This window comes from Grammomys surdaster, unplaced genomic scaffold (assembly GCF_004785775.1).
Source record: "Grammomys surdaster isolate TR1022 unplaced genomic scaffold, NIH_TR_1.0 126187, whole genome shotgun sequence".
In the NCBI taxonomy this organism is placed as follows: Eukaryota; Metazoa; Chordata; class Mammalia; order Rodentia; family Muridae; genus Grammomys; species Grammomys surdaster.
Genome location: NW_021620993.1, coordinates 3,982,924 through 3,996,846, shown reverse-complemented (window position 1 = coordinate 3,996,846; position 13,923 = coordinate 3,982,924). Strand labels below are relative to the sequence as shown.

The window sequence follows — 13,923 nt, the reverse complement described above, 5'->3', positions numbered from 1 at the left end:
TCACCTTGGGGAGGCAGTTATGGGGAGAAGCACAGCTGTCCTCATCCAGAGACATAGCAAGGAAAAATGCTTCCTTCCTCAGGTTCATTCTCTTCAGAAAGCCAGGATTAAGCTTTGCTCCTCACAGTGTTTTCAGACAAATTCTGAAAATGGCAGAGCTGCTTGAACAGAAGGGACTCTCTGGACACTGTCTCTCAAAGGAAGGCAGGCATCTGTTTTGTTTAGGTTGTCTTCCTGTTGCTGTGATAAAACACCCTGACACAATCAACAGAAGGAAGGCAGGGTTTATTCCAGCTCACTGCTCAAGAGTGTGGCCGATCTTAGCAGAGACGTCAGGGTGGCAGGAGTTTTAAGTATCTAGTCACATCACAGGCACAATCAGGAAGCCAAGGGTGTCAAAGGACAGTGCTTGGCTTGATTTCTCCTTTTTATACAGCATGGGGAAGGGTCACCCACTTTCACTGTGGGTCTTCCCTCTTCAGTTAACCTAATTAATCCTTTGCTCGTGGGCATGCCCAGAAGCTAATGATTCCTCAAAGGCATGGTTGGAGGTTCACTTTCTAGATAAATCCAGATCTGGTGAGGTTGACTCTTTACAGTGGCCATCACAACTGTCTAAGGCAAATAGTGCTTCCTCAAAGACTTCCTAAGAAGCTTGATTGTCCAGGTGCAGAACAGAGCCATAAGTTCACCATTTGATCTCTAAGCAAGTGTGAGCTTGAGGCAGAGTGAGTGAGCAGGGGCCTGGCAGTCAGGGAAGCTCATCTGGCCACCTGTGTTCTCAGGGCCACCATCCGAGCGAGGGCCACCATCTGAGTAAGACTTATGTATTCCCAGATCTTCAGTCCCTGGTTGAAGATAGAGATTAGAGTTTACTGCACATCTCAGGGGTTCCTTTCCTAGAAGACTGAGTCTCACTTTGGTTTGCAATCTTCTTCTAGGATATGGTGAAAGGCCAGGTGTCAGGTAGGCTCTGTGTCCACAAAGAACATTAGAAACTCGGTACTCCCATGGGGCATGTCTAGCAGAAGTCCTCAAGGGACATGGGACATGTGTGGTAGGAAGTGAGTCTTTCCAGAGAGGACTTTAGGCACAGACCTGTGGGGCTAAGAGGAGCTTCTCTATGTCTTCTGAAGACATGATGAACCCCTATCTCTGGAAGAAGGACAGTGGGTAGAGAGAAGCCAGCGGGCAGAGGTGCTGGCTCCACATGCTTTCCTTTGACGTCACCATCAGTTCTGGCAGCAGTCAGCAAACAGATGCCATTCACTCGACTTCACAGAAGGAAGCCAAGTGCCAAGAGATGCCAGGAGCTTTCACTAATTCATCCAAAGTGTAGTCTTTGAGCATACACCGTGCATTTGGCTCTACTTCCGGGCTGGAGACATAAAGATGGCCAAGCACAGCCTACCCTGTGAAGCACAGAATTGCCCCCAGCATGTATGACCAAACATATCCCTGCCTTGTGAAGCAGAGAATCCATAGAATTGCTCGCATTATACACACACACACACACACACATACACACACACACACACACACACAGTCTTTCATTCTCAGTGTAATTCCAAAACAATTTAAACTGTACAGGTTGAATCGTGCCAGGCAAGAGAAGTCCTGCCCATGGGTCTAGCTCTCAAATACCCATCTGGACCTGAGTAGAGAGCCAAGACCCCCCACTGTTCTGGAACCCTAAGATCTGAGGAGAGACTTCAAGCCCCTGAGCTTGTTCAGAAACTCCTTTCCTTAAGAGAGACAGTATCAACCAGGTGTGCTTAGGACCCAGCTGTCAAAGCCTTGCTCGGACACTCACAGGATGACTCTAGACACTGGCAGGGGTGACTCTATACCAATGGCAGGCAGAGCTCCAGTAGAGACCCGGGCTGAGAATACCCAGTGGTCACAGACTGCCCCTGGCACCCTGTGACAGTGTCGGTGGCCACCTGAAAGCCAGAGCTGGGGAAGTGTAGGTAGCACCAGAAGCATGGTGCTGGGCTCCCGCTGGAGCTCTGGGGCCACTGTGCTGCGGTCATCTACTCTCCGTGTCCACTTATCTGTTGGAGGTCAATATTTAAGTCACTGGAAGAAGCACATCAGATGCTGCCGTGACCTTGAGCATCTCCTCTCAGTTGCTCCAGTGAGGAGGCAGATCTGTGCCCAGGTCCCTGTGAGCAAAGGTTAGACCTTGTAATTTATACTCCTTGCAGGGAGAACAAAGTCCACCAGTGGAGACAGAAAGGGATCATGTCTGTTTCTTGTGTTCCTGTGCTTAGGACAGGGCAGGTGCACACTGTGCAATGGGACGGAGAGGATGAATACCGAAGGGCTAGGCGGCAGAAGCCCAGCATGAGGAGGGACAGGTAGATAGTGGATGAATGGATGCATCTGTGGACAAAGCAGAAGACTGAAGCAGACAAAGAGAGGTTCGCGTAGGTGGGTGGTTGGGTGAGTAACTGGAAAAATGGCGGATACAGGGATGGGTGAGTCAGTCAGTGGGTACATGGATGAGTGGAAGGTAGGTAGGTAGGTAGACAGACAGACAGGCTGACAGACAGATGTTAGGTAGTTTAATGGGTAAGTGGGTGGATAATGCATGGGTGAATGGATGGAGGAATTGATGATTGGTGGATACATAAATAGATAAAAGACAGACAGACAGACAGACAGACAGACAGACAGACAGACAGACAGATGGCTTAGTGGGTGGGTGGGTGGATGGACAAATTGATGGGCAGGTTAGTGGATGGATACATGAGGAGATGCATGGGTCGGCGTCTGGGTGGGTGGGTGGATGGGCAGGCAGATGGGTTAGTGGGTGAGCGGAGTGTTAAAGAAAGTGAGTAGACAGAAAGGAAGAGATGAGTCTCCACAGATGCACATATGTGGCACACGGATGTGTTCAGATTTCAGTGAATTAATTATAGGAGGGATTGAAGGAAGGAGGGAAGAGATGCAAATTACCTTCAGGGCTGACCTCTTGCCTATTCCTACATTGCAGACCTGTAAGCTGCCCTTTGTTTCCTCAGACATTATCTTGCCTGGTCCTCACGAATTAGAGGGGTATGGTGGTATTTTTCCCATTTTACAGATCAGGAAACTGAGGCTCAAAGTTGTTATAGAAGCAACCTACCAACAATGCGAAATGCCTGGTGAATCTGCATACCTGCCACACTTTGTAGTATTTGCAGAGGACCTTGTTAAGTCTCCACAGAACATTCCCCTCAGTAAGTGGAGGATTATTCTGGACCCCAGAGTGGCACTGTGCTAGAGCGTATCTGGTAGTGTGTTATCCGTAGCTATATGAAATCTTGAAAACCCATGGCCTGGACTACCAGGGTGGGATTTCATATCCTGAAGAGTCCCTGGGATGGAGCCTCTGGTGGAGCAGAACTGTCAGAGCCCAGAGTGGCCACAGGACACTTTCCCTGTGCCCTTGGTCAGAGCTGGTACATTAGCCACAGTCTGTGCTGCTGCCCGGTGACAGCCATTGCCTGAGCACCGAGAGTCACACTGCCCACCTCTCTGAGTGCCTCCACGGAACCTCCCCAGCAGGTCTGTAGTTCATTGGCCTCTGGATGTAGAGAGAGCAGAGGGTTTATTTTCAACGAAAAGAAATCAGTCTCTTGTACTGGGAGATACAGCAGCCACCGGGGGAGACACAGAGTCAGCATGTCTAGAATGGAAGTACTCAGTCTTCAATTTTGGCCCTATCTTGTCAAGGTCCTGTAGCCCAGTCCCCAATGTCCAAGCTCTCTGGCCTGGTGTCAGTTTTGTCCTTGGTGGTGCAGGAGGCAGGGCGCTCCAAGAGACGGGCAGGGCTGAGCCCACCGAAGGCTGCAGGTAAGAAGCCCGCCTGCTCTCCTCCCTGAGCTCAGCCCTAGCTGGTGAGGATACCAGGGCTTCCAGAAATTGCTGTGTGCACGGGTTTAGGGTAGATCTTGGTAGGTCTTCCTGTACTGACTGGGTCCTGAAATAGACCAGCATGCCTTGCATGGTTTCTTTGTTTACTCCTGGGAACAGGGTCAGCCCAGTGGGACAACAAAATGCTGCCAAGTGTCTTCTTGGTAAACACGCTGCTGTGTCGTGAACTCTTGCTCCCCATGAGCTCATCTCTGGGCATACTGTCATTCTTTGCTGATTCTCAAGGACTCTTCTGGTGGCATAGCTCAGGGCTGGGCAGGTAGCTCAATGGGCCGGGGTGGGGGAGGAGAGCCTGAGTTTATGTCACTCTCAGCCCTTCACTTCACTTCATGCTGGTTTCAAAAGTGAGGCACCTCCCTGAGCCTCAGTCTCTCCATCTGTGAAATGGGGCAAATCCCAGGTTTGAAAAGTCTGTGATGGGAAAGAAACAGTGATGCCCAAGAAGCATGCACCTGTGTCGGCCACAGGCCACCAAGATCACTGAGGCTGAGACCTTCTGTCCTTTCAGGGTCCCCTCCAAAGGTCAAAAGTATGTCCATCAAATGCCAAGCGGCTGCACCTGAGAATGTGGCTCCATTTCTCCAGGTTGGGGATGTGGCTAAAACTAAAGTGTGGTACTTGGCTCGGGACACACCCACCTCCTGGCCCACAAGTCCCTAAGGCTGCTCTAGTGTGTCACTCTTCCGGCCTGTGAAAGGCATTCACTGCATTGGCCTTTTCCAGTTTTGAGCATTATGTAAAGTAGGGCTCCAAGGACAAACACAGGGTGAACTGCCTTTACAGACTGATTTTCCCTTCCAGCCGCCAGGCGACTGGACGTGGAGGACAGCAGCTTCGACCAGGATAGCAGGAAGGTAAGGAGGGGGACCACAGCCCTGCAGAGTGGGGTGGCCATTCCAGTGAATTTCCATTTCTTCTCTCACTCTGCCCCTGGAATCCCAGGAGGCCCAAAGTGGGGGCCACACCCACCCCCTCCTTTTACCCTCAGTATGTTCTGCCAGTGTCCTGGCTCTGCCTTGTAGCCAGGCCATGGTTCTGGGACTGGGGAGATATGATCATTGAGAAAGAAAGAAACCCAGTGCATTCTAGGGTATTTGGCATGAAGATTCTAGAACAGCTTGGCAGATGGGTTTTTTGTTTATTTGTTTGTGTTTTGTTTTTTAAGTGAATGGCCAGAGAGTCGAATGTAATAATAGACCTTACTGGCATAGCTCTTTGATGTGGCCAGTTATAAAAGGATGTGGGGGCCAGGCATCACAACAGCAGGCTGGAGGCAGCGTTTGGCCATTTCTCCAGCTGCTTCATGGACTTTCAGAATGAGATGCCTTTAATGGTGAGACTGTATTAAAAGTTTGGCTTCTTGCTGTGGGGTTGGCCTGTGGGTTTGAAGTACGGAGCTACTCGAAGGTTCTGTTTTAATGTTTTCACCATTGCAGATGACCTCAGTGTTCCTATGACCTTCTTTTCCTCTGCAGAAGACAACCTGGCTGCTCCTCAAGGGGGATGCAGACACCAGAACTAACTCTCCGGACCTGGACAGTCAGTCGCTGTCCCTCAGCAGCGGGGCTGATCAAGAACCTCTCCAAAGGATGCCAGAGGACAGCCTCTACTCACGTGAGTGGCTCTTCTGAAGCACACCGGAGACTGCCAGCAAAGGGCCCCTACTGAGCAGGCCCCCAAATCTCAGCTTTACTCCCCCCCAAAAAAAAACTAAAAGCAAGAGACAGCATGTAACCCCAGCACTTGGATAACAGAATTGACAGAAAGATTGCTGTGAGTTTGAGGCCAGCCTGAGCTACATAGTGAGACTCTGTCTCAAAAATAAAATTAAAACAAAACCAAAACCTCCCAGAGAGCATGCGAATGTGAATGAAGCCAGGTAAAGATCTGAGCCCTGGCCTCACCCACCGGCTCTTGGCAGTGACATAGCTAGCTAATGTGCACACAGCGCCCCCTCGTGGTTCTCTCGGAGCAGGTAAGAAAGCAAAGAAAACCGCTCCCAGGGCCTCTTTTTCCCTGGTGACAGATGTGGTCATGGTCAGGAGGCGAGCACAGACCTGGAAACTGGTACAAGGCACTGTCCTGGTCCCTGTAACATTCTGAGAAAGCACTTGGAGATTCCCAGGAGATATGGCCCGATGTCACGGGTAACAAAGCTGACGTATGCCTAGCCTTGCGGGTGTTGTGAAGCCTGGCTTGGGGATGATTCTCAAGCATGGAGTAAACTCCCATCATGTTGTTCACTGAAGATGCTGTAGGTCCCAGGCAGAGCCAGCACAGGCTGCAGGCAGGCTCCTTCTCACACAGAAGCAGCCTCTGATCTAAGCTGGGCAGGAGGTTGTTTTCCATGGCTGTGGCTGAAGTTGGAAGTGCAGGTCATGGGAATCTATGCTGTGAGAGAGCAGAGGGAACCCCTGGCTGGCATCATGCTGGTACCGACTCCGAGTGAAATCAGGGCTCCCTGCTCACTGGCTTATGATGGAAGCCAGAGTAGCAATGCTGACTCTCAGGTCACTAGGCACTGGGCATACAAGAGCGCTTTGCCTGGCCAGCAGTAGACAGCATGACTGTTCTTACGACCCTCACTCCTGACCATGCATGACACTATTTGACCACTACACACAGGAAGTGCTCTACAGGGGAGGGACGAGTGGAGGTGCAACTGGAAACTGGGATGTTGTTCTGTGGGGAGTCTTTGTAAGCAGGTGATGTCCCTTGGGATCTCAGAGCATGCACATAAGGCTGATGTCAACGTGAGAAGGCACACTAAGTGTCCCCACAGGTCCGGGTCTCCTATAGGTTCTTTTGGGGAAGAGCTAACTGAAGGCATGGTGAGAGGAAGTAGAGATTCCCCTGCCTGTGTCTACTGAGATCATCCATCTGCACTCTGTCCCAAAGATCCTTGTCCCAGGTGGTTGCCTCATGCTGGGTGTGCAAATGTGCTTTGTGGGACTTTGCTTTGGGCAATGGAGCCTCCTCAACAGAGTAGAACGTAGTTGCCCATAACCGTTGCTGTCTTGTCTAGTGTCCTGGCATCTGGGCATTACCTGGGGACTAGAATATGATGTTGGTATTTCAGGATGGTCTTTTTCAGTGTCTGCTCCTTGCTCTGTTAGGGGAGTGCCTGGTTCCATTCCTGTGACCTCAACTCAGACTCTCCCCATGGCTTTCAGCTTGTGCCCCCACCAATTGCCACTGGAACTTATGAATGCCTGAGACTCAGGACTGAGGGAGGCAGGACACAGTGTGGGAAGAAGCCGAGCTGTAGATGTCACCTCTTGAGGTCCTGCTTTGGCTGTCGCCATGCAGTGTGGACTGTGCATGTACCCTATACCTTCCTACTGTACTTTCTAGTCTACAGGTGCTAGTACAAGGGTGTACATCCTAGGCACTTTTGAGCGTGCTGGTCTCTGTAAGGCAGGCTATATCTGGTATCTTCACCGGTCATCCCCACAGTGACAAGGGCTTGTCTGTCTATTGCATCCCTCTGTTGCATCCCCACAGCAAGCCAACGTGAGTGGTGCAGACAGGAAGCAGCTGTTATGTATGTGCACTTGGCCTACAGGAATCCAGCCACCTGTGCTGGCACCTGTGCCACAGCTGAGGAGCAGTCTGCACAGCAAGGACACCACCATTCGTGAGGGTTTGAACTACTCCACCTGTCATGTCCCAACAGTCGTGACTACATCCTCCTGCCTCTGCCTTTCTCCTGGTGTCCTGACTTCATGTCGCCGGAGCAGGAAACCCACAGGGTCTAGCATTGCACCTGTGCCTTTACCTGCATCCCAGTGTGCTCCCTCATGGGACTGGCAGGCACTGCTCTCCTACCAATGGTTGCATGTTTCATTATAGACACATTTCCTGGCTCTGTGGGAGGGGTCATTGATAACTACCCAAGTCTGCACGAAAAGGGACAGGGTTGGTTTTTGTTGTAAGAAGAGAATCTTGAAGGCCTTAGAGTGAGACTTGATGTCCTGAGTTCCATCCCCTAGCTTGTACATTGTGGACACATGTCCTTTGGACCCCACATTCTTAATCTTTCTGGTCCAATCCTCTCTTTTGGGGTCCCTTACTTACACATGTGAGTACAGATATGCACACACAGACACAGACATGGTAGTCAGAGATCTGGTGATGTAATTCAATCATTTGAGTCACAAAAGATACTACCCAGGGGTCACAGTGATTCCTAGCAAGGCCCCAAAGTTTTCAGAAGAGTAAACCCTTGCTTTACATCACCAGGTTGAGAGGAAGGTGGGAGGAGTGGGCTCAGGAACTTAGGGACAAATGAGACTCTCTGACTTAGCGATTCAGGAAATACAAGGGAAACCTCCCAGGGGTCACTTAATGCCAGACTGCCCTGTGCCATTGACATTGGTGTCACCTCCGTGTCCTCCAGCATGAGACCCCTGTGGAATATGGAATGCTGGATGTGCCAGTGTCTGCTGATTAGCTCACTGCCATCCGCCTTGAGCCACTCAGCAGCAGCCAGCTGCAGGACAGGTTTCTGTGGCTCTGTTCTTCCCCAGTGGAAGGAAGGAAGGAAGGAAGGAAGGAAGGAAGGAAGGAAGGGAGGGAGGGCGGGAGGGGGGGAGGGAGGGAGGGAGGGAGGGGGGGGGGGCGGCAGGAAAGAAGGAAGGAAGGAGGAAGGTCCACACTTTGCCTTTTATTCTTTGACCTCTGGAGAGTTCATGGTGAGAAGGAGTTGTCCCTCATTGCCTTGTCTGTGGTTATAAAGAGCAAGCTCCTCCTGGCCTGTCAGTCTCCTGGGAGCACTGAGAGTGGCAAGCAAGCACCCGGTGGTAGAGCTGTGACTGAGAGCCCTAGGTGACAGAATCTGCAGGTATCAGAACTGGAAGATCTTTGACATTTCCAGTACCAGATTGGGGTCCAAACAGGCAGGAGTAGTCCAGTCATCTAGCACACAGACCTTGAGCACCTTCTGTGTCCCAGCCCTGTTCTAGGCATGGGACCAGAGCTAAGCTTGGCCTGTGGAGCTGCAGTGAGGTGGGACCAGTCAGGCGGTGTGTGAAGATTGGTAGCTAGAGCATGCTGGGAAGGGTGCCATGGAAACAGAAGAAGTCCTCATGGAGGCCAGTGCCCAGAGACCTCAAGATGTGGTCCTGAAAGCAAAGGGTTCTTGGGAAGGAAGGAACCAGCCAAGGACAGATGCAGGGCTAGCAAACTGTGTGGCCAAGTTACTGTTACCAGCCCCTACCCTACCCTGTGCAATGACAGCCCCTGAGGACTTAAGGTTTCTCCCATGGGACCAAGTTGTCTGGAAAGTGATGGGAAGTGGCTGCCAGCATCTGTGTTAGCGAAGTATTCTGGGCAATGCACGGTACACATGAGTGTCTGTAGATTGGCTTCTACAGAGCCTCAGGGAGAGAGACACAGTGGTATAGCAGGAGAGGGACTAGCCAGATACAAGATGGGAGCTACAAATGTGTTCAGGAAACCATGAGAGGGATTGACACAGAATATCACATTAATCTGTGTCTGTCCAGCTAGTAGAGCCCCAGCTAGTCACTGCTGTGTGAATTTGGGCCCCCTAACAAGCCTGGGTAGTATGAGATTCCCTCATCTACAGGCCCAACCCAGGAGTTGAGGGGTGGCCATTGCCTGAAGGGCCTTATATAACCTAGGATCATGAGCATACAGCTGTGAACTTTCTTAGGGTCTTCTGTCTTTTATACCAGCCTCTTCCTGTGCATGCCCACCTCTCTCTCATGGCCCCACACTCTTGAAGGTCATCTGACCTTATCAGACATACAGGTTCCTAGAAGATCTGCTTGGGCCATTTGATCTCATACAAATCACTTGACCTTCCTAGACCCCAGCTTCCTTGTGTTCAGGACACAGAGGCCCCTGAGTGTGGGATTGAACCGTTGGATGTGTGAAGGGGCTTTAAATACAAAAGTTATCTGCTCCGGTGCACACAAGACTCTGGAACCTTTAAAATCACACAATGGCAGGGCCCTCCCTAAGACAGATTAGCAACTCTGAGGGCAAGACCACCGTAGATACACCTGTCTGGCTCTCTTTGCTAAGCACACCTAAAAGGAGGGGACTACAGCAAAGCAAACCGCCACAGGTGGGAGGGGAAGGAAGGCTGGCCACCTCTATAGGGACAGGTTATGGAGATGGAGTAAGAGGCCAGCAGAGAGGAGGCCCAGGAAAATGGTCTTTATGTATCACTAGCTTTTTCTGCCTCCCAGCTGATGGGAAAAACACACAGGCAGCTGTGGCAGAGACTGGGGGCAGAGTGGGGGGGACACCAGCGACCCTAAGCAAGTCAAGAAGAATGGAGTAGCTTATTAATCAGCACTCCGAAAACCAACGACCACAGGGTCAATCTGTATGCCAGGCTCTGAACACTGGGTCCAACGGAACTGTGGCTTGCTAAAATGGAAGCCTACGTAAGACCCCATTTTTTTTATTACAACATTTGAATATCCAGGATGCAATCAACAATGACTTGCAGCACCTGGAACTGTGATGGTAGCATCCAAACGAGGACAAGAGTCAGCAGACTCAAAGGGACACTGGACAGAGTCAGAGCTGACGTCACCTGAGGAGTAAGGAGTCTGAAATACATGATGTCAAGATGCTGCAGTGAGCAGTTGTGTCAAGCCGGAATAGAGAGAAAGTCTCACCAAAGAAACACGGGTTGCTTTAAAAAGGAATCAGCTGAAAACTGACATTGAACTGAAAGGTAAAACCCTGTTGTGAAAGTTCAGGATGGGATAGCTGACTCTGATAGAGCAATTCGGAATCTTCATTCCAGTCTGGACCATGGAAAGAAAGAAAACAAGTACCAGGGACCTGGGAAACTGTCTTTGTAGCTTTGAATTCCCAGAAGGGGAGAAAGAATAGGTTAGAAACCCTCAAAGGAATAATGGCTGAAACTCTCCCAGCCTAAGCTGAAGACATAAGCCTGCAAGATCAAGAAACTGAGTGAACCCCAATCAACCAAAAAAAGTCCACATCAAGATACCTACTAGACTTCTGAACACTAAGGTTTAAAAAAAATAAAACAAAACAAACAACACCCCCTGAACTTCTTGAAAGTATGCAGTAAGAAGAGCATCGTCATCTACAGGAAGTGATAGTTGGTGGCATCCAGCTCCTCATGGAAACTTCAGGAACAGGAAGCAAGTGGCATGTCTTCTGTGCTGAAAGGAAGGCCTGCCTGTGAGTTCTACATTCAGCGAGAATGCTTCTGGGAGGGACAGGGACCTTCTCAGTGGAGGTAAAGCTGAGAGAAGTTGTCACCTTAAAGGGTGGTTAAGGGACCGTTTCCAGAGAGAATGTGATCATTTCAGGCACCTAAAACCTCAGAAAGGGAAGAGCCTAGGGATGGCAGATGGGTGGGGTACCGCAGCCACCCATCCTTCCCTTCTCAAGATGCTTTCTTTTCTTTTTTAAAAAATTATTTTATGTGTATGGGTTTCACCTGCATGGGTGTTACATCGTGTGTCTGCTGGACCCACAGAGGCCAGAAGAGAGTGCTGTATAGTTGTGAGCCATCGGGGGGTATCAGGAGTCAAACCTGAGTTCTCTTAACTGCTTCAGTCCCATCTTCTTGAGTTTCTTATGGCCAGGGCCAGAGAGATGATTGAGTAGTTAAACACATTGCTTCCCTTGAGGAGGGCCAGAGCCCATGTGCCAGTACCCACACTGGGGAACCCACAACTGCCTATAACTCCAGATCCAGGAGATCTGACTTCTTCTTGCCTCCGGGCACCAGCACAGACCTTGCCCATACCCACTCCCACACATGTACACATAATTAAAAATACAATGATTTTTTTTGTAATTGACCAGCCTGGGATAGCTGTTAAGGAGTGGGGGACATTGTGTGGCCTGTGGAAATAAGATTGCCACTGTGTGTGAGAGGTTGACCAAGCCTGGGGAGGCTGCATACAGTCCTCTAATTAACAGGCCAGAAATACAGTTGAGACATTTGCTGCTCGTGTTCATCCAAAAGGCCTGGAAGGCTTGCAGAATCATAGATTCTGAAGCAGTAGGGTCTGGGTGGAGCTGAGAACCTAGCCAATAGGCAAGTTCTTTATTGCTGCTGGCCTCCTCTTTGAGAAGCGTTCACTGCAGCTAGCACCTTGAGCTAGCAGAGGCTCCTGGGTTTCCACAGTGGATCCCTTGGGGTGCCAGAAGAGACTATATGTAAATTGGGAAGCAGGTGTTTTGGGGAGAGACCCCATGGCTTTGAGTGAGGAGGTCTCAAGCCCTTTCTCTGTAAAAAGCAAAGAGCTGGCTGTGCATTGACCTAAGCCACAGAGAGGCAGGAAAAGCAAGGAGCAGCCCAGCAGGCTGGCCCAGCCTCCCATCTTCCAGCGCTCTCCTGCTCTGTGCTTTGACTAGGACTTCATGATCCAACCAGGTTCCTCTGCTAAATGAAATCCAAGAATAGTGCCCTTGAAGTTAGACCCCTGCCAACCACATATAGAACCATCTCATGGTAACCTGGTGTCAAATGAGTCTCTCCATGTCTGGTCCCCAGTTGAGGTCCTTCAGGCTCTCTGAGACTGCAAGAAACGCCTAGCCCAGCATACTCAGCAGCTGTGCCGAACAGGGCGGGTGGGCAGCTCTGTACCCACTTCATGTCAGTCCTTGGTATGAATGGTGAGTGATGTGGCCCATGGTCCCTCTGAGCCTTTCACCGGCTGCCCAGCAGCTCCCATGGCATTTGGCCCCATGCTAAAGCATCAAGGATCTCTATGTCTCTGACCAGCCCATTCCATTTCAAGAGATGCTAGTTATCCCTATTTGAATTTGAGATTCCCCCCAACCTCAAAGATCCCCAATCCTATTTGGCTGGTGGTGGCCTATGGTGGCCATCACAGGATGGCACAGTCCTACCTAACCTAGGAGGTTGCAAGTCTGGGAGAGGAGCTAGTGTGGGTGATGTCATACTGAAGCTTATCCTGAACGTGGGTACCAGCTGGGCTGGGCCCCCAAATAGGAATGGTGTGAATAATTGGCTCAGATGTCACTCTGGTCCTGGGGATAAAAGATCAAAAGCAAGGCAGGCAGATTATCTTTAGGGCCCTCTGTTTGTTGTCACCTGCCTAGTCCTGTCCCTCTGCTGGAAGTGTCATGGACCATACCTTTCCTTGGCCAGGCTGAGTGCATGACGAGGCTGTGCTGTGTCTGTTACAGGCTTCCCTTATTCCAAACCCGACACTCTCCCAGGACCCAGGAAGGATGGCCTGGACCTCCGGGTAGGTACTTGGACTCTCCCTACCTGTGGGGCACTAACCATCACTTGCTGCCTACCTGCAATGATTCCCATAGCTTTGAGACCTCACAGCAAGAAGAGGCAGGGATTCTGCTTGCCTGCCTGCCTCTGCCTGATGTTCTGCTAAAGATGCTGCCACTGTAGCCTTTTCCATGTCAAAAGTGACTAGGCCACGCCCAGCTATACTCCGCTGTGCCCCAGAAGCCAAAGAGTCCCCAGTATGTAAGGCAGGGGAGCTGTAGGTCACCCAGAGTGACTAGGGCTGCTTTGAGATACTCTTCAGCTCCACACTATTTCCTGTGGCTAGAGCCAGCCAAGTCTGACATGTTCCTGTGTCTGTCGAGCCATGTCCATTCCATGTACTAGCATGTAGTCTGTGGTCACTGAGAGTGTGTCCTCATCCTCTTCTCGATCTCAAGATACATGAATGCAAGTGCAGGTGGCCTTAGCCTGACTTCCCAAAGAGAGCCTGGCATGTGCCCTGGTCCAGTGCCCTTTATGAGGAGCCTATAGCCACATTGGCTCTCAGTGAAGATCTCTAGGCTGGGGTGTCCTAATCATCCAGAACCCCCCAAGCTTTATGTAGCACACAACAGCAGGAGAATCTTTTATCACCTAGGAAAATTTTCACAGTGTCAAGAAGTTGTATATAAATCAAGACAATATACTTCTCAAGAGAATGAAATGAGGAAGGTGTGTGTGTGTGTGTGTGTGTGTGTGTGTGTGTGTGTGTGTGTGTGTGT

At 50.5% G+C, this 13,923-nt stretch overlaps 1 protein-coding gene across 10 annotated transcripts in view; it reads left to right on the top strand.

Moving 5' to 3' along the window:
• Ablim2 (actin binding LIM protein family member 2) overlaps nt 1–13,923 on the top strand; it is a 124,095-nt gene that overhangs the window by 93,826 nt on the left and 16,346 nt on the right. For 7 of the 10 annotated variants that reach the window (XR_003710111.1, XM_028758060.1, XM_028758056.1 and 4 more), the window contains 3 exons: nt 4,723–4,775; nt 5,397–5,535; nt 13,102–13,163. Coding sequence is in view for 9 of the 10 variants with exons in the window: in XM_028758060.1 (XP_028613893.1) it covers nt 4,723–4,775; nt 5,397–5,535; nt 13,102–13,163 (254 nt within the window). In the remaining variant the exon portion in view is untranslated. The remainder of the gene's footprint in view (nt 1–4,722; nt 4,776–5,396; nt 5,536–13,101; nt 13,164–13,923) is intronic. The other 3 variants (XM_028758058.1, XM_028758062.1, XM_028758061.1) reach the window with 1 other exon arrangement.